We start from the raw sequence: 25,116 nt of genomic DNA, 5'->3' as shown, positions 1-25,116 counted from the left end.
TTACTTGTAGGTGTGAATATTTTTTTTTAAAAAAAGCAGTAATTCTTTATAGATCTACATACAGTTAGGTATACATTATCAAAATAAGAGGATAACCTATAGGCACGATTGCTTACAAAGTCAGTCTTTCAAATTGTCCCCTGGCATACACTTAAATGTCCAGTGCAAGCAGCAATTAAATAAATGTTTGGACTGCTGGTATAGGTCTTCTGTATTTAAATATGTCTGGCACATTTTCAAAGGATTGCTTACACTCCTCCATAGTCTCTCAGAGTCTAAAGTAACTCATTTAAATCTTCGGAACCCTTATCTTCCCTGTTTGGTTTGCAATGTGGCAAACAACGATCGATATTAAATAAGCTTGTATTGATTTTACTTTCAAGTCCACTAAGGAAAATGAAAGACGGTGGGGAAGGAAAATGACCTAAGCATTCATTTTAACCCAACTACTTGTAAAAACTACACAATTATTTTTTTAAAGTATAAATTAATGAAATTTTGGAATAAAGTGAGAATGAGAAGACAACACTGTAAAGTGTATATATTTGCTGTTTTTAAATATTAACTTTGTAATCATGCTGTTCAATCAAGGCATTATGGTTTTTAATCTTGAAACTTAAGGGACTCTTTGGACATGTGTTTTTATTAGTGTACAATAAGAGTGCATTGTTTCTTGTGCCTGTGCATTGTATTGTTCATGATGTAAGTTATAATTTTTAATAGATCAAGACATGTTAATATTTATAAATTCACCACTGAAGTCAATCAATAAAGCAGCTTCTTTTAAGGAAACAATGGAAACTTTCCTTACCAGCCTGTTTACAAAGGCATAATATGTTGTAATCTCAAAAAAATGCATTTTAATATAGGATTTTAACATTATATTAATAACTTCCCATTTTTGTGCTTGCTTAGAAACCCAGGATGTTTGTAATATAGAATATAAGATACTTAGTGAACACACTCATGCTTTTAAAGGAATTCCTTCCTGTGCTTCCCCTGAAATTGGCTAACATAGAGCATAGCCAAAGGATTCTCTCTTGACAGCCAGTGTCAAGTACAGTGGCTGCTTGAGCACGAGACATACAGGCCTCCTCTTGGGGATATTTGTGATTCTCCTAAAATTCTATGTGAACCCTTGCTTGCATGTAGTGTTTGTTACCCCTTCGCTTGAATTTCAGGTCATTAAATGATGTTAACAGTACTTGAATTATAACAGATATAATTCTTAATTAGAAAAGTAGCCCAACAGATAAGATCCAGCCCTCAACTGGGTTCATGGCTAACTATCCATTCCAGCCTCTCATACCCTCAGGCAGGAACTGAAGAAAAATACTAGCCAAATTTAAGCTTACAGCAGGTGTCACCCATCCACTTCTTTTGCAGTAGTTTTATTATAATGCATTTCAAACATGATTGCTATGCAAACAGCCTTGTTCAATTTAAGCTAGGAATTTTTCACTTCTACATGTTTGCAAGTGTCTGTGAAAGCCTCGAGTATTTTTAGTGAATAGCCAAATTTGTGAATATACAAATTTACAAATTGTGAATTTACAAATTCACTTGCCAGTGTGGCTGCCAACCTTAGTAAAATGGAATGCATCTCTGCAAGACACATGCAGTGGTGCTATAATGCATGCAGTATGCTGTGAGATAAGGGGGAGTGCGTGTGGATGTGTGTACAACAGAAGATGGTGCAGAATCGAATCGGGTAACTCCCTGGAAGTGCCTAAAGTCTAGAGAACAAGTTAGCCACCTGGGAGGACAGTGTTTGGACAGAATTCATTCAAACAGAAGAATCTGCAGTTTACACTTAAAAATTGTGGTAAGTAGTACTGGCACATCAATGTGGAAGTCCACAGGTGAGCATGCTGGGTAAGCAGAGAGCAGGTCACAGAAGGCAGAGGTGCTAGAAATGGATCATACAGGATTTCAACTTTTTGTCTCTGATGATAAAGGGGAAGAGTATACTTGTACAAACACTATCCATTGATAATTTATAATTTATGTCTGTGTATTGGTAGGGTGTAGATCTAAACACAAAACTAGACTATTAGTAGTACATGTGGTTTGTAACTTAAAGGTTCAAGGCTACACAGAGGCATCTTGGAAGGACTAGACTTTTTTCCCCCAAAAAAATTAACCCCTCAGAACTCTGGAGCAGATGTACTGTAAAACACAGGTGACCACCAGCAGTCACAGCCACTAACAGGTTATATAATAAAACACAGGATCAGTGCAAATATTAAAGCTTTATTTGTGTAGCTAGGTAAAAAAGTGCTAATATCCCATCCCACACGTAAGTACCAAGAGATTGTCTTAAATACTCAAGTGCATGCAAGCCACGTTTGAGAGTTCTACAGGTGAACAGGGAGCCATTTAAACAAAGTAGTGACAGATTTGTAAGGAGGGAATTCTTTGTGTGATGATCTGCTTTCTCAGTATTAGGCAAAGATAAGGGTTTAAATAAGGACTGGTAGAATGGAAAGGAGGAAATGAATTTGTGAAAATTCAGTATAATGGAAAACAGACTGGCCACTTAAGTGCCCTGTTACAAATCATCTTACATTTCACACAAGAACCTAATTTTGTTACTGATTTTGCTAATTGCTAACAATATAATTACTTGCCTCCTTGCAAGACTAAGAGTAGGAGCAGATTGAGATTGTTGTAAAATAACAAATGAAAACACTGTTATGAATTATATTTGGTATCAGTATAAGGAAAAAATGGATTCAAACTAAGCATTTCCTTTTGGGGTGGGATGCTAGAGAGCCTCTTTTACATTTCAGAAAATTTCCAGATACCCATTTCAGTCACCAAAACAAACTTAAGGCAAAAAAAACTTAAGACAAAGTTTAAAAGTCAGTTGAAATTTTCTTTTAATTGAAGAACTGTGGGACGAGAAGCTCCTTTGTTACAGTACTTTACATATATGGCTCTTTTAGGGTGAAACAGACACGGGATTCCTGTTTATAATGGCACTATTAACGGTAGCAAGTGAACAGTGAAGCACAAGCTTTCCCTTACTGGCACTGAGACTGCAATACATGTTTACATGCACTGTATTCTTTGGTACACTTGAGTGGAATTATAGAATTTGCAGCAAAAGGTAGTAAAACGTTTCATGTAAAATTTTAGCACAGTACTCTGTCCCACCATAAGCCATTTAGAGTCAGTACCATTTTTAAATAATTGCCTGAAAATTTACCAATCTTCTGTGTGTGGAATCTTTAGAAAATTGAAGTGGGGTTGACAATGAGTTTTTAATTTTGATGTTTCTGGCAACTTAGCAAATGGAAGTGAATTTGAAGGTCATGGAATTCTTTGAGTTGGACAGCTTCTCTCTCCCATCTACTCCCAAGCACTTCGCTAAGGCATCGTTTTGGAATAGCTATCTAGTAAATCTTAAATAAGTATTTAAATGGCATCAGTAATTGTTGACTACTACTACTTCACCATAATATCCTCAAGACTTTGCTGACTCATGGTGAAAAAGGAGTGTTGAAAGATGATCAAAAGTCAGTTACTACAAAAAAGAAAAATCTAGGACGGAGAAGGTGGTGATGAGGGGTTTGATCCATGTTGACTTAGGTCTAACAGGTATGATGCTAGGGGGTCTCGGTGCTGGCTTGGTCTGCGCACCCCATACAACTCCCTCCGCTGTGCAGTGAACTCTGTCCCATCAAGAGGTGTGTTTCTGAAATGGTTTATATAAGAAGGACTATTTAAGACAGCACTTTCCCCTCATAATCAGAATAGTTTCCACTGCAGATCCATTTTTATGTTCTAATCCCTACAGGGTTAGTGTTACAATGGTGTAGTGAGACATGGGGTTATTTCACTGGAGCCGCCTGCACTGCTACAACTGTAAACTCATCCTAGAGAAATTTAAATAAATAAAGTGACTGAACTTTCTCTCACAGATTGGCTCCAAAATCAGAAGACTTCCTACTCATAAAGCTGCCACTGTAGTCAAGAGTCTGGTGGTGGTGATGCCATCACGTGCGGCTCACACAACAGTTTGGACAGGAGTGACACACTGAGCAGGAGAACTGGCTCGCTCGGAGGATGAGGTGGATCGGTTGGAAATCTCTCTCTGTAGTTCCTCTACTTTTTTCTGAAGCTCTGCTCGTTTAGCAAGAAGTTCTTTATATCTGTTGTGAATGGGCTCCTACAGGAGAAAAACCCCATGAAATCATTAAACAAGGCAATCCTAAACAAACTCAAAAGTTCAGGAAGACTGGTTCTTTCTCTAACTGCTGTGGTGGGTTTTTTTCAACTATGGAGACTAATCTCCCACATCAATGGAAATTCATTTCAGTGACTTTGATGCTTTATTGCAACTACTGAGGATTGACTGACTTTCCCAATACCTCTGGATATTTCCAGGGTACCCACCATGCAGATGATCCAGAAGGCTTAAAAGCCAAAACTCAACAGATTTCCTATCATTTAGTTGTAGTTTGCCTTTAAAAGATAATCTGTTTTTAATACTGGATTACTTATAAAATTCACATACATTGTTTTTCACACTGGATCTTTCCTTTACCCACCTCTCCCTCCACCTATCAAATTGTGTGACTCTATAATTAAGAACCCCTCCTTAGATCCTCATACTCATTCTACAATAATGGTCTTGTACAGTATTTGCCTTTATGAGACTGAGTTAGTTCACTTAGCATAAAAGATATTCTTAGTTAATATACCATAATATATTTTAAAGTTGTCTGCAATTGTTAAGTTAAAAAGCTCTTCTAAATCTATTCCTCCCAATCTTACAAGGTAAATATCTTTGGTTATACAAGCAAAGTCAGGATAAAAACTAAACTATTTTAACTCTGTTAATATTTATCACCTTCATTTGCCAGCCACCCCCTCCCCTTCCACTAGAAGATATTTTTCTAAGTGTTCTGCCAATTTATTTTTTTTACATGTTGCTATTTTAAAAAACTAAAACGTAATACTGTGCTTATAAAAACATCTTCCAGCAGGAGAAAGAATTTGACAAATCTGTAGTAATTTTTCTGCCATAAAATTAAAAACAAGTTTGGAAATGCACAGAGAAATTCTCCAGGTGCTTTACAGGAGAGACTTGATAACATTGCATGGATCAAAAACTGTTTATTACAGAAAATACCTGTGGCTTCATCCTGGGATTCCACCTGATGTAATATCCCACCCACAGCTCTAGGTGGCGCATGCTGGCTACTGGGTACAGAACATGATTGGAGTAACTCCCATAGAGAGGATTAGTGAAATCTTCATGCTGGCTATTTATGTAAGACCACAATGACACAGTCCTTTTGAGAAGATTCTGTAAGAAGAAGAAAATAGGTGAAGATTTTCTACCAAGCAAGCTATTTATACTTTAGAAATTTAATACTGTATGTGAGGTATTATGGTCATTAAAAACTCTAGAGGGAAGGAGGTTGGTCATTTCAATGATAGCCCCACTTAATTAAAATCAGAAGATGCTATAAAACATCTATGCATGTTTTATAATCAGTATTCAATTCTTCAAAAATTTGTCAGCATAGTTACCACAGGACTCAAAAATTCCACTGTGAGGTATCTAAGAAAAACTCAGTGCATCCCCACAAACACTTGTACACAAATGTTCCTAACAGGATTCTCAATAATAGGGATGGCAGGGGAGATGGAGGTCACGGTTCATCTCCTACCTCTTTTCCTCTCTGCTGTTCACTGTTACACAGGAATGTTCCAAACAAACAACTGTAGAGGTGGTCCAGAATTGTAATGAGAAAATACTCATTGAATTCAAATGCTGTAGGAAACTGGAAATTGAATACCACAGATAAAATGAAGATTTCTTTTTGAAGTATTTTCATTCCTATATATGGGCAGATTCTTTGTAATAAGAGATTTAATATACAAAGATTTTTTTTTATATATTTCATATATAAATTAAGAAGACAGACACAAACACGTATTTCTAAGACATAAGTACATTATTTGTTTGATATTTCTGTTAAAAATTACCCATTTCTGAAATTCTTTATCTCCAAATGCAATCTGACCATATTTCTATCCCAAACTATGTGTTAACCTTAAACTTGTATTCTGGCTACAAGTTATCTGCTGCCAAAACTGATTCTAAGCAACAAAGATCTTCCTTCGCATTTTCAGGAAACACACACAGTGTGTGTACACGTCACTAATATCTCCAGAAAAAATAACCAAGGAAGATGTACAAATAGAACCAACTGGCCTTTGAGGCAAAAGCAAGTCACCCTGTAGGCCATGAAAACTCAGTTCACTGGCAGCAATTTTCTAGCCAAAAGGAAACTGATCTAATCCAAGACAAGGGTTTAGCTGATAGCTTAATTTTATTTTATACAATTGGGGGGGACTAAAAGAATTACAGACTTCAGAAAGGTAAATGGTTTTGTTTAATCTTACCTGTTATATCCCCTAAAAATACACCTATGTAATAATCTAACGTAGAAGCTATGTGATGATTTCCAGTGACTGAAAAACTCAAATAATTTTAAGAGATTAAAAGTGGAATGCAACCCCTCAGAATCCCATCACTCTGCAGGTGAAAGGGAGTTTCCATGGGGTGTGGCTCTAACCCCTTTCTATCTTAAGAGGTAAAGAAGAGGAAAATAAAGCAGAGATGGGGGCCTCAGAACCACCATGGAACAACCACCAGGTGTGCCGGCCCCAGTGCTGGGAGGCTCCTCAATGTCAGGCGTACAGATAAAAGGAAAGTCTGGCCTAGAGATGTGTAGCAACACAAGGACTTTCCTCTAGAATGGATGGGGGCCTTCCCTTAGATCCAGCACCCTAAATAGTAAGAGAATAAAGGTATGAAAGTGTGGCATCTTACTAGTGCCTTAGTTAACCCAGGCACCACCTAATATTTCTAAATCCTTTTTAATCATGCATGGATAAGTTTTAATCATTTGTTATGATACGCTTTAGTGGCTTATTGGTAAGGGGCTGTAATGTCAACCCAAACACAGCAGTTTGAATCCAGCTGCTCCATGGGGGGAAAGCAAGCAATCTCCTTCCATGTGATTCAATTTACTGCCTCTGAAAACCCACTGGAGGGTCAGCTATGGATCGGTTCTGTTGAAGGCACACAACAGCACAGAAGATTGTAGTAATTAGGTTATGAAATGGACTCCCACTAATGATGGGACTGCAGATTGGGGAATAAAAACTACTTTCCATGTTTTATTTCGTAGGTCCCTATCCTACAGTGGCAGGAAGCAGCAGGCACTATATGCAAAAGGGACAGAAAAACAACTTTTCTTCAGTTTCCCTAAATTTAGGAAACTAGCAAATTTCTCAACTATAAAAAAAGAACAATTCTACCATGAATAGTAATTTTTGTGTATGTAATGCTAAGTGAAGCAAATGTGGAAAACACATGCCAACAAAAAGCCAACTCATTATAAAACCTTTTTGAAATATTGAAAACTTTAATCTCCTGTGTTTGTTGCAAACATTTGGTATTGTAAGCCAAATATGATCACATCTTAATTCTTTTGAAAGTAGCAACATGAGAGATCTAAGCCTGTGATTAGCTTTTCATCTTTCTTCTTGGCAAAACTATTAGCTTAGTTATAAGAAGACAGCTTAATTAGTCAGTTTCCTCAAAAATGAAACTAAAATAGCAAAGCATTAGCTGCTGCTATTGCTTTTGTTTTTTAAAAAACAGGAGAGGAAGATTTTTTGGAGAGGAAAATTTTTTTTTCTCCTTGTATGTGTAAACTCAGAAGGGCTTTTCATCAAACACTTCCTGATCCCCAAGGTGAGGGGATGGAGCAAAACAGGGACAATATGAGTTAATGTTTGACAAATGTTATATATGTATATATGTCTCTGTGCTTAGATCCAATTACTTGAAAAACTGATCACTGTCAACAGAAATTATGAATGTTCTGTTTTCAGCAAATACCTAAAAACCCTAACTCAATGTCCATAGGGAGTTGCAGTGCTAACTCAGAGTCTGCAGCTCTGGTAATTTGGATCACTAGTGGCTCTGGGAGAAGGATGGACATTCTCCTGGGCGATTTATAGCCTTGGAAACTTGGCAGACGTCAGTTCTGACTCAATAGCAACTTGAGTTTTCAGAGATGTCTTTTAAAAGACTATCAACTATCATCTGTCTTTAGTTCTACCAAAGAAATACATTTAAAATTATTCTCTATGAGTAATTTAAGTAAGCCAAAATTTGCATGAAATAATCACTAATGTCAAATATTGCTGTTGTCATGTGCCACTGAGTTAACTGTGTTAGGGCCCACGTGACAGAGACGTGGTGCCCTCGGGGTTTCTCTCTAATGGGACAGATGACCAGATGGGATCTACTCCACTGGTGGGTTCAAACCACTGGACTGGCAGGCTGCATTTTGTCACTATTAAACCAAATGGGGTTAATTGTTAAAAGAAGGTCTTATTGTTTTGGGTCAAATAACCCACCAAAAAGAATAAGTAGTAACCTGTGTAGCTGACACAATGACTAAAAGGTAAATTCTAACCTAGGAAGAATTCAAACCTACTCCAAGAAGTCTGAAGACCATCAAATCACTCCAACCCCTGCCTCCCCATACACAGGGCCTACTTTGCTGAGCATTTCTAGCATATTTGTTAAACTATTACCAATTTCATCATACTTTAGTCTCATCCACCACACATCTCAGTCAGCAAAACTTAATATTCATGTGACAGTATTAGACTCCCAATTGTATGAAGCCTAATAAAATCTGACTATATCATTAACTTATGTATCTATGAGTTGCGTGCAAACTTTGGCTTCTAAGGTGACTATTCTGGAGTAAAGTCTTGTATTTAGAATAGCAACCTCACTGCTAGTAGCATGATCCCATAACTGACCAGGTATTTTCCATCTCCTGTTATCTGTCCAAAAACCAATGTACACACATGCCATAATTTATACTTAATATAATCAGTGTCTCAGAAAGTCCAAGTGGATGTGGACTTGTGACCATGTGCGGGAGAATAAAACTGTGCTTCATACAGTTTCCAACACCTGACATTTTGGGAGTAGACTATTAGGTCTTTCTTCCACGGTGCTGATGGGTGAAACTGCACCTCTACCTTTCTGTTAGCAGCCTCACACATTAATGGTTTGGGGCCTCACAGACTCTGAATGTCTACAAGGTATTACTGCTATGGTCACCCTGTGATGTTTATGTGCTAGTGTGGCTAGGCTATGGTGCCCAGCTGCTAGGTCAAATATTAGTCTAGAGGCTGTTAGAAAAATGGGTACATGTCATTAAACCAGTCATCCTTAAGCAAAGCAGATGACCCTGTGTAATGTGAGTGGACCTCATCCAATCAGCTGAAAATCTTAAGAGTGAAAACAGAGATTCCCCCAGAAAAGTCTGCCTCTAAATTATAAATAGGCATCCTGCCAGAATCTCCCTTACTTCCTCACAGCACGACCATCTCAGTCTCAGCAGACACATCTGCCAATCTCCAGCCTGTAACCTGAACTAGATATACTGAACTGGACAATGCACACAATCTTTCTCATTCATGTATCTATAACTATTAATCGATCCATCTAGGAGGCTCTGGTGGCCTAAAGTGGATTGTACTACGAGACTACAGGCCAAGCCTATCTAGGAGTCTGAATCCATTAATGGCTCTATGGAAGAAGATGCTTAATTGCCATTTGTGTGATTTATAGCTCCTGAAAACCTGATGAAGGCTTGGCTGTGAGTTTTGACTCAATAGCAAAGAGTTTTGCAAGATACTATAATGAAATGTGCACTGAGCTGGAGTCAGAAAATCAAAAGGGCCAAACTCGTTCAGCATTTCTTAAGCTGAAGGAGTTGAAAAACAAATTCAAGCCACAGGTGGCAAGACTTAAGGATATTTTGGGTAGAATGTTAAATGATCCAGGAAGTATCAAGAGAAGATGGAAGGAGTACACAGAGTCACCGTATCAGAAGGAATTGGCTGAGACAGGAATTTCATGAAATAACATATGAGCAAGAGCCTATACTGATGAAGGAGGAAGTTCAAGTTGCTATGAAGGAATTGGTAAAAAACAAGACTCCATCCAGGAGTTCACGGCATACCAGTTGACATATTTCAACAGATGCTGCCCTGAATGTGTTCACTAAGTTGTGCCAAGAAATCTGGAAAAGATAGGTATTTGTTCCCATCCAAAGAAAGGTGACCCAACAGAGTGCAGAAATTATCATTATCATTATTAATATGACATGCAAGCAAGATTCTGCTGAAAATTATCCAAAAATGTTTGGAATATTATGTCAACAGAGAACTGCCAGATGTGCAGGCTGGATTTAGAAGAGGTCGTGGTACTAGGGATATAGCTAATGTTAGATGGATCTTGGCAGAAAGCAAAGAATACCAGAAGAATGTCTGCTTCATTGACTATGCAAAGGCTTTTGACTGTGTGGATCATAACAAGCTATGGCTGAGTCTGAGAAGAATGGGAATCCCAGAACATTTGATTGTGCTAATGTGTAACCTGGAAAGGGTTAAGCCGGGTGGCTCCTTGGAGGCAAGGATTCTGAGGCTCCGTCTAACATACTTTGGACATGTTGTGAGGAGAGACCGGTCCTTGGAGAAGGACATCATGCTTGGGAGGGTGGAGGGACAGCGCAGGAGGGGAAGGCCCTCTATGAGGTGGACTGATTCAGTGACTGGGATAACCGGGATGGGAGTGTCAGAGACAGGGTGATTGGCACTGGACAGAGCAGAGTTTAGGGCTGTTGTACACAGGGTTGCTATGAGTCGCAAGCGACTCGACAGCACGCAGTCGTCGGAACAGATCAAGGAGACATTACATGGTTCAAAATCAAGAAACGGGTCCATCAGGGATGTATTTTGTCTCCATACCTTTTCAATCTGTATGCAGAACAGATCATCTGAGACACTGGGCTGTATGAGGAGGAATGTGGCATCAGAATTGGTGGAAGAGTCATCAACAACCTGCATTATGTGGATGATGCAACCCTGTTTGCTGAAACTGAGGAAGACCTGAAGCGCTTGCTGCAGAAGGTCAAGGACTGCAGCCTCCTATATGGATTGAAGCTCAACATCAAGAAAACAAAGATTCTCACCACTGGGCCAATTGTCAGCATCAGTATGGATGGTGAAGAGATTGAGATAGTTAACAGTCTTAATTTACTTGGCTCCACAGTCAACACTCTTGGTAACAGCAGCCAGGAAACCAAGAGACAAACTGCATTGGGAAAGTCAGATGTGAGGGACCTCTCAAGAGTACCAAAGAGCAACGACATCAGGCTGGAGGATAAGTTGCGCCTGATCTGGGCTATAGTCTTCCCAATTATGTGCTGTGCATCAGAGAGTTGAACAGTGAATAGGGAGAATTGATGCCTTTAAGCTGTGGTGCTGAAGAAGAGTGTTGAATATACCATGGACTGCTTGGAGAACAAATAGGTTTGTCCTGGAGAGGGTGAAGCCGGAATGCTCCTTGGAGTCAAGGATTCTGAAGCTTCGTCTGACATACTTTGGGCATGTTGCAAGGAGGGACTGGTCCTTGGAATGGGACATCATATTTGGGAGAGTGGAGGGACGGCGCAGGAGAGGAAGACCCTCAATGAGATGGATCGATTCTGTGAGTAGAGTGGTGGGAATGAGTGCATTTGAGATGGATAGTTGGCACAGGATAGAACGGCGTTTAGGGCTGTTGAGCATAGGGTCCCTATGAGTTGCAAGCGACTTGATGGCACATAACAACAACAACAACAACTTTCAATCTATATTACTGGTTCTTTTTCTCTAGCTAATATTAACAAACAAGAAATCTACTACATATTTACCATGCCATAATTCTGAACTAAAAATACTTATTTCCCAAAATAATTACAGTTACTGAAAAACAACAACCTAAAGTCGGTTTTAGTTTTGCTGGACTTACCAAGATTAATTTCTTTGCCTCCTTTAGCAATATCTGAATGAGTTTTTAATTGTTGTTATTATTGAATACTAATTGTTCAAAACAGCAAAAAATCTTTCGGGGAACGGTACCCATGCAACTCACACAGAAATGCTCATAAACCAATCAGCCTGTCAAGGGTTTAAATTCCACGACCACTGAGTTGATTTCTATCCACTGAGATTCTACCCGGTTTCGAAGGCTGCAAATCTTTACAGAAGGAGACCACTCATCTTTCCGCCCACAAAGCAGCAGACAATTCAAACTGTCAACCAAGACACCACGGCTCTTTAAGGGCTTAATAACACCTCTCATGTAATTTAAAATTCAACGGAGCCTGGCAGTGCTATGACAAAGCACCTGGCTGCTAACAGAGTATTTTCCGTGGTGAGAACTCACTAGGTGCTCCACGGAAGAAAAAGCCCTGGCAATTTGCTCCCTGTCCTACAGGACCCCTCAGGAATTGTGGCCCACAGGCAGCTTCACTGCTAACGCTAAGGCTGACCTCTGCTGCCTTTCACCAGGCGCTCCAGAGAAGAGAGAGGAGCAATCTCTTCCACTGCAGTTTACAGCCTCAGAAACCAGGGCAGGGTGAACTCTGAGTTAGTTCCAACCTGATTACAATGTATGGAGCAGAGGATCATCGTGAGTCAAAATTAACAATATCACATATAAGAACACCAAATTAATTCACAGTTGGACAATAATAATATCCCTATCACCACAAAATTTGACAAAAATTTGCATTTGATGGGAAACTTAATCAAGTATCCTAACTCAGATGGGAAAGTCTGACAAAGGTATTAAAAATGAATAGTCCAATTAAGTTACCTGTCGTGTCATCTGCCAAACGCAGTCAATAAACTGAAGAAAAACAGGTGATCTGTCTGCATCTGCATGGTTTTTATCTCCGTGGCCGACTCTCTGCAGCAAAGACAGTAAGACGGGAATCAGAAAGACTCCATGTGGAGATCCTCACAAGTTCTCATTGCTAAGAAAAAGAACCCTATTTTCCAAGTAAAGTATACTTGTTCAATATAAAAAAATTAAAATCTTTTCAAGCATTACAAATAAGTAAAAATACCACAGAACCCTGTAAAGCAGAAATCTCTACTGACATTTTGATATACAAACTGCTAGATTTTTTTCAGACATGAGATGCCAATAATAGCAATTACCATCTGATAATTGAAAATAAATGAAAACCAGAGAAATGAAACCAGATCCTAAGAGGATAATTATAGAAACTAGGAACCACCAGACCCCAGAGCTCAGATTTTGGCCTGAATATTTCATTTCCCTCTGGTATGATTTACTGGTGTGGGCCCCAAGGAGCCCCTTTCTCCTTTAATACAGTAAAACCTGAAGATACCAGGACCTGTGTAAGGCAGAAACTCTTCAGAGGAGAAAAATGCCAATATTTTCCATCAAAAGGAGAGGTAAAAAAAAATTAGTAAGACTATAACCTGTGAAAGGCAGAAAACTAAAAAAAAAAAAAAATCCCAAAAACAAACCAACCAAGCAAACAATAAAACAGAGGAAAAAAAAATAGCCAGTGTTCTGGCTCTCACAGATTTCAGTGCACGTCTTAAAAAAATTCTTAGTATTACTGTAAGTACAAACCGTTCAAAAATCCTTGGCAGCTGCCCTGCTTGGTACAGAGACACACATGTACTATCACTATCCACTTTCCTGTTCCCTGCTCTCAGGATTTCATCTTGCCCCAGATGACTGAAATAAGGGAACATTTCTTTAGTTCAAGGAACCCTACCTTCTTCCCCTTAAGCAACCATTCCAGAGTTCAAGAACTTCTGTGGGCTCCGGGAGGCCAAAACTATTTCTATAACAATATTGATATTATTTGTATGTACGGTCAGTAAAAAAAGAAACACAGGATAAAAACTTCTGATACTTTAACATGAATCAGGCAAGGTAAGAGTATCAAACTCCAACGGCAATAAATGGATTCTTATCCTACTATGAATTTTCAGTTGGCAAAAAAAAAGATTAGAGACAGAGAAAGTCAATTTCATTAATAAAACATAAAGTGTTTTAGTATTAGTACATCTGGATAGTCAAGTACACATTTTTCCAAGTATTTTTGCAACAAAATGAGAAATATGCTTAAAGCACTTCTGCTACATGTGGCATCAGAACTGGAGGAAGACTCATCAACAACCTATTATCCAGATGGAACAATCTTGCTTGCTGAAATTGAGGAGGACCTGAAATGCTTGTTGCAGAAGGTCAAGGACTGAAGTTTTCAATTTAGATTGAAGCTCAACATCAAGAAGACAAAGATTCTCACTACTGGGCCAAGTAGCAACACCATAATAGATGGAGAAGAGATTGAGGTTGTTAACAATTATAGCTTGCTTGGCTCCACAATCAACACTCTTGACACCAGCAGTTAGGAAATCAAAAGATGAATTGTACTGGGAAAGTCTGCTGTCAGGGACCTCTCCAGAGTACTGAGAAACAATGCCAGTCTAGAGACTAAGGTGCACCTGGTCCATGCCATGGTCTTCACAGTTACTTGCTATGCTATATATCACAGAGCTGGACAATGACTAGGGATGACAGAAGAATTGATACCTTCGAGTTGTGGTGCTAGAGAAGAGTCTTGAAAATACCATGGACCACCAAGAAAACAAATAATTCTGTCTTGGAGAGGGGGAAACCACGTTTCTCCTTGCAGGCTAGGATTTTGAGTCTGTCTCACATATTTTGGGCATGTGCCCAGGAGGGATTGGTCCTTGGAGAAGAACATCACGCTTGGAAGGGTGGTGGAACAGTGCAGGAGAGGAAGACATCAGATGAGATGGACTGATATTGTGACTGGGGCAATGAGGGTATGTGTGTTGGGGTCATTAAGACTGGCTGAGGACAGGGCAGGGTTCAGAGCTGTTGGACATAAGGAGTCGCAATGAGTTACAGGCGATGCAATGGCACCTAACAACACTGAAGTCAGATAGCACCTTAAGAAAAAGCCACTTTTTTCATAGAAAAACATTTTTACTTGAAAAAACAATAAATAGAACTATGATTTGTGCTATCACAAGAACAAGAAAGTGTGTTGGAGGAAGCACAGGCAGGGCACACCTCAGAGGCAACACTAGTGAAAAGTCATCACACATCCTTTGGCATGTTGTCAGATGGAACCAGTCCTTGGAAAAAGACATCATACTGGGAAAAGTAAAGGGTCAGAGGAGGAAGAGAAGATGCTTAGTGAGACGGGCTGACACAGTGGCTGCGTGTGCAGGGCCTGAGCCTGCTGGAGAGCATGAGGATGGCATAGGAAAGACAAGGTTCACATCTGTTGTTCACAGGGCCACTACGTTGTGCACAACTTGAAGGCAGTGAACGACACAGTTTCAGAACCCTAGGTATCTTGCCTTTCTGTTGTGGGTTTTGTCTGATTTTTTTCCTAATAAGCATTTTAAGAGAAACAACTGACAGCATTTGAGGCTAATGACAAAGTTCAGACTTTTCAGTGAAAGTTTGATTTTTCAGCAGTCTTTATCTGTCATCAAGAGTTTAATAACATTTAAAAGTCTTCTGATAAAATCAGCAGTGAGATTAACAAAAGTGACTTTATGATATGGTAAAATGAAATGTGTCAGTATTTGGAAAATTCACACATTTCAAGTAAGTGATGTTACAAAATTTTGCACTGGTAAAAGAACATTTCAAAGTGCAAGGCAAATCAAATGGAATTTAATCAAGTAAAGCACAATAGCAAAATGACTGACTTCAGATTCCACACTGCAACTAACCTCTAAGAACCTTGTGAACTTTGGTGTTGATAGTAACAAAAGATAATATCTTCAATTATCTGAAAAAGTCACTGAATAAAATTCTCCCATCTTGTTCTTAGATCTCTGTGTGTATACAGGTTTTCGTCATATACAGTAAAACCTGCAAAAGCTGGAATCTGTCAGAGATAGAAAAGGCAAACATTTTCTCCTACTATAAGGGATTAAAAAGAATCAAGGCTGCTTTCTGTAAAGACAGAAAATTTAGGAGATCTAGTAAAACACGGCACACCACAAAGTTTCAGCTCTCCTAAGTTTCACTATACTTCAACCACCAGCATGTACCCAACAGACTGCAGGTAGAAGCAAATGTCTGAAAGGCTATCTTAATTTGGATCACAAACTGTTTCCTCCGACATCTTCAAAGCATAATCTAGCACAACAAAATGCAAGTATCAACTGGTTATCAGAAGACATTTTCTGCAGGTCCACTGTCTGTAAGTGAAACAGGGAGAATCTTGCTGTATTTATCTGAAAGTGTTAACAAGACTGAAAGGTCATCTGATGAGACAAACACACACACACAAAATTCAAGAAGCAAGAATGTCTGGATGCTGAGGTTCTTCCAACTCTGAACATTTGATAACAATCCTCATATCTAAGTAAATGTCAACCTTAAAGTGAGCACAAAAATTCATCATGTTCATAATACGGTCTATATCAGGAGATATCCAGCACTGGGAAATTCTGCTGGCAGGGATCTCTCCGAAGTCTGAAAGAGCAATGATGTCAGTTTAAAGATCAAGATGCATCTGATTCAGTCCAGTGTCTTCCCAATCACTTGCTGTGCTTCTGCAAGCAGAACAGTGGATAAGAACGACAGAAGAAGAATGGATACCTTAGAGCTGTGATGTTAGAGAACAATACTTTCAAAAGAATAGTTGGAGAACCAAGATGGTGGTGGTGGAGGAAACAGCATAAGGAGCTACCACCTCAAAAAGTCTACCACAGCAATGTCCTGAAAGAAGTAGACTACCTCACTCCCCACACAAGCCCAAAGCAAGATATCAACCCCCCCCCTAAAGTGACACAGTAGCAATGGATTTCCTCAAGCCAGAAAGTCTGATGGAACTTTCTGACACAGAATTCAAAAGAACAATGACTGAATATTTTCAATGGGTGAAAAACAAGAATTACGGGCCACTGAAAGCAAAAATCAGGAGGAGCTTAAAAAAATAAGTGAAAACATGGCAGATAAAACTAATGGATATTAGAGGCACTGGAAAAAGAAGAAACCATGATCCAAAATATGAGGTCCAAGGTTTCAGATACTGTCAACATGATGGAGGGAACAATGACTGAATATTTTCAATGGGTGAAAAACAAAGAATTACAGGCCACTGAAAGCAAAAATCAGGAGGAGCTTAAAAAAATAAGTGAAAACATGGCAGATAAAACTAATGGAATTAGAGGCACTGGAAAAAGAAGAAACCACGATCCAAAATATGAGGTCCAAGGTTTCAGATACTGTCAACATGATGGAGGGACACATGAACAGAGTTGAAGAGATGTAAGAGAGAACCAAACCAGTGAAATAGAATTGTCACCACTGATTTGCTAGAGCTAAAAGCAGAATCAAAAAAGAAGGAAAGAAAAGCTAAGAATATTGTGGAAAACCATCAAGAGAAATAGCATGCACATCATCCAAATCCCAAACAATTATAAATAAATAACAAGAGGATAAAGGAAAAAAGCTATACATTTAAAAGCAAAACAAAACCTTGCTTAAACATGAGTGGGTACTAAAAGAAATAAAAAATGAAATTAAAAAGTTTCTTGAAACAAATGACAATGAAAATACCAAAACCTCTGGAAAAGAGCCAAAACAGTAATTAGAGGTCAATTTATAGCAATAAGCAAATTTCTCAAAAGGCAGGAAAAAATGACCATTCACTCTCTAACCCAACATCTCCAACAAATTGAAAAATAACAACAAGAAAACCTGACACTCTCAAAAAAAAAACTGAAATTATAAAAATTAGAGCAGAAATAAGTGAAATGGAAAACAGAAAAATAATTGAAAACTTCAACAAAACTAGGAATTCGTTCTTTGAAAAGATCAATAAAATCGACAAACCACTTGGAAAAGTAACAAAGGAAAAGACACAAATAATCCAAATAAGAGATGAAATGGGCAATGTCACAAGAAAATGAACTAAAATAAAAAGGCTGAAACTGAAATATTATGAAAAATTATACTAAAACAAATATGAAAACCTAGAGGAAATGGAAAAATACTTAGAAATTCACAACCTACCTAAACTGACACCAACCAAAATTGAACATCTGAACAAACCCTTATAAAAGAAGAAATTGAAAAGGTAATAAAATAACTTCTAGCCAAAAAAAGTCCTGGACCAGATGGTGAATTTTTTGCAAACATTCAGAAATCTGTCATCAATTGTACATAAACTATTTGCTATGAAGCAAACATATCCTTGCTATCAAAGCCTGGTAAAGACACCACCAAAATAGAAAACTATAGACCAATATCTCTCATGAACATTGATGCAAAAATCTTGAATAAAACCTTGGCCAAAAGAATTTAAAAAAAATAATTCACATTTAAAAAATAATTCACCATAACCAAGTGGGAATTCATAACACATATGCAAGAATGGTTCAACATAAGGAAAACAATCCATGTAATTCATCACATTAACAAAGCAAAGAACAAAAACCACATGATCCTATTAATTGATGCAAAAAAGGCCTCTCACAAAATCCAACACCCTTTCCTGATTTAAACAAGCAATAAAATAGGATTAGAGGGGAATTTCTTCACAGAGTAAAAAGTATATACACAAACCCAAGAGCCAACATTGTTTTCAATGGAGAGAGATTAAAGGCATTCCCCTTGAGAACAGGAACTAGGCAAGGATGTCCGCTATCACTTCTATTCAGTATTGTATTGGAAGTCATAGCGATAGAATTAAGGCAAGAGAAGGAATTAAAAGGTATCCATATTGGCAAAGAAGAGGTAAAATTATCTCTCTATGTACATGAAATGATAGTATACTTAGAAAACCCTAAAGACTAAGCAACAAAACTACTGGACATAGTTGACCATTTCAGCGAAGTGGCAGGATACAAGATCAACACAGAAAAATCAATCAGATTTCTCTACAGTGACAAAGAGAATACAGAATTGGAGCTAAGAAAAATGATACCCTTCACAATAGCTAATCACAAGATTAAATACTTGGGAGTAAATCTAACCAGAAACACAAAGGAAATATTCAAAGAAAATTACAAAACAGTACTAAAAGAAATAAAAAGAGACCTGAAGATGTGGAAGAATATCCCTTGCTCATGGATAGGAAGACTCAATATTGTGAAAATGACAATACTACCCAAAAGCAATTTACACGTTCAGTGCAATCCCAATACAAATACCAATTCCACTCCATTCTTCAACGAGATGGAAAAGGCAATTTCTAATTTCATTTGGAATGGAACGAAGCCCAGAATAAGCAAAGCACACCTTAAAAAGAGAAACAAGGTAGGAGGCATCTCACTCCCTGATTTCAAATCCAACTACACTGATGTGTAAGTGTACATTGTAAGTACACAGTGTTCAAGACACTGTGGGGTGGGAATGGTACAATGACAGACACATAGATCAATGGAATAGAATTGAGAATCCAGAAATCTGCCCATCTACCTATGATCAACTGAATTTTTACAAGGAGATGAAATCAGTTAAGTGGGGTAACAACAGCCTTTTTAACAAATGGTGTTGGCAAAATTGGAAAACTATCTGTAGAAAACTCAAGCAAGATCCACACCTCACTCCATACACAAAAAACAACTCTAAGTGGATAATGGACCTAGGACTAAAACCAAGGACTATAAACTTCATTAAAGAAAAGCTTGGAAGAACTCTAGAATTCCTAATCCACAACATGAATAGTCTTCCAAACACCCTGAAAAATCTACAACCATGAGAGGATAAAATAGATGAATGGGACCTTCCAAGAACAAAATCCCTATGCACATCAAAAACATCACCAGGGTAAAAAGGGAAGCCACAGACTGGGGAAAAAATATTTGGTAATGTTATGTTAGATAAGGGACTTACATCTAAAATTTCTAAAATACTCGAGTACCACAAGATAAAGTAACCCAATTAAAAAATGGGCACAAGATATGAAGACACACACACTTCACCAAAGAAGACATTCAGATGACCAGCACACACATGAAGAAATGTTCAAAATCCTTAGCTCTAAGAGAGGTGCAAATCAAAACAACTATGAGATATCATCTCACCACAGTAAGAATAACAAAATTTAACAGAACTGCAAACAACAAATGCTGGCAAGGTTGCAGAGAAACTGCAATCCTTATTCACTGCTGGAGGGAGTTTAAAATGGTGCACTCACTATGGAAGGCTATACGGCATTTTCACAAAAAGTTGAAAATAGAAATACTATTTGACCCTGCAATTCCACTAATGGGAATATACCCTAAAGAAACCATAACCACCACCCAAGCAGATATATGCACACACATATTTATTGCTGCTTTGTCCACAATAGCAAAGCACTAAAAACAACCCAAATGCCCATCAACAGACAAATGGATAGAGAAGCTCTGGTATATTCACACAATGGAATACTATGCTGCATTGAAAAACAAGAAACTCATGAAATATTATACAAAAGGGATGACCCTGGAGGACATCATGCTGAGTGAAATATCTGTCACAAAAGGACAAATATTGCACAGTGCCACTGTTGTAAAATGGGATTGAAGAAAGACTGAGAGATGGAATAAATAATGTATACTGCATTGAAACAAATGAGGGAGAAAACTGTTTAAAAGGGATATATGATTAGGTATTATTGTCATGGACTTAGGGGGAGGGATTGTATAACAATGAAAGAATTTTTCTTTTACTTTCCAAAGAGAAGAGTGAATTGGGGAAGGGGTAGGCAGGGAGAAGAGTGCATCAGTGAATGAATGGAAATCCAAAGTCTATAAATTTCCATTAAAATTAATTTAAAAATGCAAAGAAAAAAAACCTAGCCTTCAAGGAGAATCTTAGGTTCTCCCTCTCAAACAAACAAACAAAAACAACTAAAACCATCAAGTCAGTCTTGGAGGAGGTACATTCAGAGTGCTTTTTAGAAACAAAGATTACAACATTTCATCTATCATACTTTAGATGCACCAAAACAACAAGTATGTCTTTGAGAAAGTACAGCCAGAGAGCTCTTTAGAGGCAAGGATGGTGAATCTTTTTGTCTCTGATACTTTGGGCATGTTGCTTCCATTCCTTGAAAAGGGACATCATGCTTAGAAACACAGAGGGTCAGGTAAGGAAAGGAAGACCCTCCATGAGGTTGACTGACACAGTGACTGCAGCAATGAGCTCAAGAATGTCCCAGATGATAAGGATGGTGCAGGGCAGGACAGGGTTCAGAGGTGCTGTTCACAGGCTCACTATCAATGGCACAGGACAACAGCAGTCTGTAAACATTTCCACAGATATGGTCTAGATAGTTTCAGTAATTTAAGATGTCTAATAAAGAAGCTATGCATTTTATTCCCAATTCTGAGTTAAGCTTTTATTCTTACTCTATCATTTTGTTGTTGTTAAGTGCCATCAAGTCAACTCCAACTCATAGCGACACTGAACAATACCTCTGAACCCTACCCTATCTAGAGCCAATCTGCTCTACGCCTGACCCCATGCCACAGTCACTATGTCAATCCATTTCATTCAGGGTCTTCCTCTCCTGCACTGCCTCTCCACTTTTCCAAGTACACTGTTACTCTCCAAGGACTGGTCCCTCCTGACAACATGCAAGTTTACAGGAAAAGTTAAAAATGCCTTGAAGTCCAGATTCTTCTACTAAAATGAACGAACTGTAGGCAAAACACCTGGGTGAGACTGGGAAGTTACTCAATGATACTGGATATTCCTGGTAGAGAGCACAAAAAAAAAAAAATTCTACCAGAAGCCATACAAACAGCCAGTCACGGCTCCAGACTGCAAACTGTTCTCCAAAACAAACAATTCCCTTCAGATATTTCTTCTCCTAGCATAAGTAATCTGTTTTCAGATGAAAATTTAATGAAGAAAAGGCCTAACTTTGCATGCCTTGTATGTGGTACATCAAGGTTCTTTACTCACTAGTTGAAATCGATGTCCAAAGCTTAGCCATTCCTTCTCCACAAGGACTTCGAATCCTCGAATGGTTCTATAGTATCCATCCAACATGAGCATGGCCAAGGAAGTCAGCTGTGCTGTGCGGTCCCACCCATCACTGCAATGCACCACCACAGATGTCTTCCCTGATTCGACCTTGTCAGCAATCCGAAGAGCCCCTGCAAGAATAAGCTGGAAAACAGGTGTTTTGAGATAAAATTTTCTAAAAATGAAATGTGTCATTTTTAAAAAATTTACTGATAAACATTTGCTAGGGTTAACAGTTGTTCCTACTCCAAAGAAAGGTAACACAACAGAGTGTGGAAATTATTGAACAATATCATTAATATCACATGCAAGTAAAATTCTGCTGAAAATTATCCAAAAATGTCTGGAGCAATATGTCAACAGAGAACTGCCAGATGTTCAGGCTGGATTAAAAGAGGTTGTGGTACTAGGGATATTATAGCTAATGTTGGATGGATCTTGGCAGAAAGCAGAGAATAGGAGAAGGATGTCTATCTGTGCTTCATTGACTATGCAAAGGCTTTTGACTGTGTGGATCACAACAAGCTATGGCTGACTCTGAAAAGAATGGGAATCCCAGAACATTTGATTGTGCTAACTTGGACCAAGTGGCAGTCATCAGAACAAAGCAAGGAGACACTACATGGTTCAAAATCAAGAAGGGGTTCTGTCAGGGATGTATTTTGCCTCCATATCTTTTCAATCTGTATGCAGAACAAAGCATCCAAGACACTGGGCTGTACAAGGAGGAATGTGGCATCAGGATTGGTGGAAGAGTCATCAACAACCTGCATTATGTGGATGAACTGAAGAGGACCTGAAGCACTTGCTGCAGAAGGTCAAGGACTACAGCCTTCAATATGGATTGAAGCTCAACATCAACAAAACAAGGATTCCCACCACTGGGCCAATTGGCAGCATCAGTATGGATAGTGAAGATATTGAGACAGTTAACAGTTTTAATTTACTTGGCTCCACAGTCAACACTCTTGGTACAAGCAGCCAGGAAATCAAGAGACAAATTGAATTGGGAAAGTCAGCTGTGAAGGACCTCTCAAGAGTACTGAAGAGCAACAATGTCAGGCTGGAGACTAAGGTGCACCTGATCCAGGCTATAATACTTGCAATTACGTGCTATGCATCAGAAAGTTGGACAGAAAGTAGGGATGATAGAAAGAGAATTTATGCCTTTGAGCTGTGTTGCTGCAGAAGAGTGTTCAATATACCATAGACAGCTAGGAGAACAAACAGGTTTGTCCTGGAGAGGATGAAACCGAAATGTTCCTTGGAATCAAGGATTCTGAAGCTTCATCTGACACACTTTGGGTATGTTGCAAGGAGGGACTGGTCCTTGGAGAGAAACATTATGTCTGGGAGAGTGGAGGGGAAGACCCTCAATGAGATGGATCGATTCTGTGATTGGGGTGGTGGGAATGAGTGTGTCTGAGACGGCGAGGTTGACACAGGATAGAACGGCATTTAGGGCTCTTGTACACTGGATCTCTATGAGTCGCAAGCGACTCGATGGCACATAACAACAACAACAGGGTTAACAGTCTCAGAAATATGAAAAAACACTTGCTACTTCCTATAACTTTTGTAAATCATAAAAGATGTACAAACATCTTGTTTTTAAGATTAGGAAAATAACTGTATATATAGACACTTATTATCGGAGTAATGAATTATCCAAAAGAAAGGTACTTTTAGGTGCACATTATTAAAAGTAGTAAGAGGGGAACAGGACTATATTCTAAAAACCTGTTTTTGTCAATCTTTAAATACTCTACTACATTTTCTTAAATATAGACAATATGTCACTAAACTATTATCTGTTATTTAATTCAAGACTCACTACTATCGAGTTGGGATGGACTCATAGCTGACCCTTCAGCAAGTTTTCGTAAGTTTCAAACAGCCTAAGAGTCTAACCATCTTTCTCACAAGGAGCCACTGATGGATTCAGAGGCACGACCTCTGCATTAGCAGCACAGTCTATTACCAATTAAGCCAACTATTATTTAAAACAGCGCTTATCTAAACACAACAGATTAAGTAACTAAGAACAACAAAATCAGTTATCTCCTAAAATATTGTATTACTGATTGCCTTTGAGTCAAGCACAATTCATATCGACTCGAAGAACAAAAGGCCTGAAGCCTTTCTATAACTACTGACATTTATCAAACTTCATAAAGTTTGCAGAAGCATGTTGTTTTGGAAGCGGATGCAACTCCTGCTTCCAAAAAATATTATACGGCATTCATTTTTTGTTTTGACTCAAAATTTTTACATATGTCATTCAGTATATACAAGCATAGTATAAATAATTAAAATAAGTTACTCTTTGTAATACAGTGCAAATACATGTTCTTAAATTTATCCTAGCTAGAATATAAAATAACATTTTCTGAACTTGATTTTGAGTTAAAATCAGAAATATATAAAGCCAAAAAAGAAACAAAAGGTACTGTGAGACGCTATTGAATCAAATCCATGAGAAACCACCCTGAACCTTTCTCAAGAATATTTTAGTCCACTGCTGCAGTTATCATGTCAACCTATTCAGGTTGAAAGTCTTCCTCTCCTTAGCTGACCTTCTACCTTTCCAACCAAGATAGCCCTTTCCAAGGAATAGCTCCTTCTAACAACATGAGCAAAGTGTGTGTGTTGATTGCCTTCAAGTCAAGCAGAACTTATAGCAACTCTATGAACAAAAGGCCTGAAGCCTTTCTACCACTATTGACATTTACCAAAGTTCATCCTTTCTGGAGGCAAGTTGTTTAGGAAGTGGATGCCACTCCTGCTTCCAAATCTGTCATAGAATGTTACTGGTTGAGTCGCCTGCCATATATAGCGACCCTATGTCTGAACCCTCTGCATGTCTGAACCTTCCCCTGACCTGAGCTAGTCTCATTAATTCTGACACACCAAGTCCCACTGCCCCAGTCACTCTATCAATCCTTCTTATCCAGGGTTTTCCTCTCCTGAGCTGTCTGTCCACCCTTCCGAGCATGATGTCCTTCTGCAAGGACCCTGGCCACATATGCCCAAAAGTTAAATGAGGAGGAGCTTAAAAATTCTAGCCTCATTCCCTTTAAGAACAGGAACTAGGCAAGGATGCCCACTATCACCTCTTTTATTCAATATTGTTTTGGAAGTCTTAGCAATAGCAATAAGACAAG

At 38.5% G+C, this 25,116-nt stretch overlaps 1 protein-coding gene across 1 annotated transcript in view; it reads right to left on the bottom strand.

Annotated features, from left to right (window-relative positions):
• Window positions 1-3,688: 3,688 nt before the first annotated feature.
• The window catches only part of MTMR2 (myotubularin related protein 2), a 149,555-nt gene continuing 128,127 nt past the window's right edge, over window positions 3,689-25,116 (bottom strand). Inside the window, exons 11-15 of the mRNA XM_006887358.1 lie at window positions 21,890-22,096; window positions 12,764-12,856; window positions 5,685-5,798; window positions 5,141-5,317; window positions 3,689-4,174 (exon numbers count right to left, since the gene is read on the bottom strand). Of these exons, the coding sequence (XP_006887420.1) occupies window positions 4,013-4,174; window positions 5,141-5,317; window positions 5,685-5,798; window positions 12,764-12,856; window positions 21,890-22,096 (753 nt within the window). The 3' untranslated portion in view covers window positions 3,689-4,012. The remainder of the gene's footprint in view (window positions 4,175-5,140; window positions 5,318-5,684; window positions 5,799-12,763; window positions 12,857-21,889; window positions 22,097-25,116) is intronic.

The sequence above is a fragment of the Elephantulus edwardii genome, unplaced genomic scaffold (genome assembly GCF_000299155.1).
Source record: "Elephantulus edwardii isolate Elephantulus edwardi_28Jun2011 unplaced genomic scaffold, EleEdw1.0 scaffold00056, whole genome shotgun sequence".
Lineage (NCBI taxonomy): Eukaryota > Metazoa > Chordata > Mammalia > Macroscelidea > Macroscelididae > Elephantulus > Elephantulus edwardii.
Note: the sequence above shows the minus strand (reverse complement) of the source record. Positions and strands in the feature narration are given on the sequence as shown.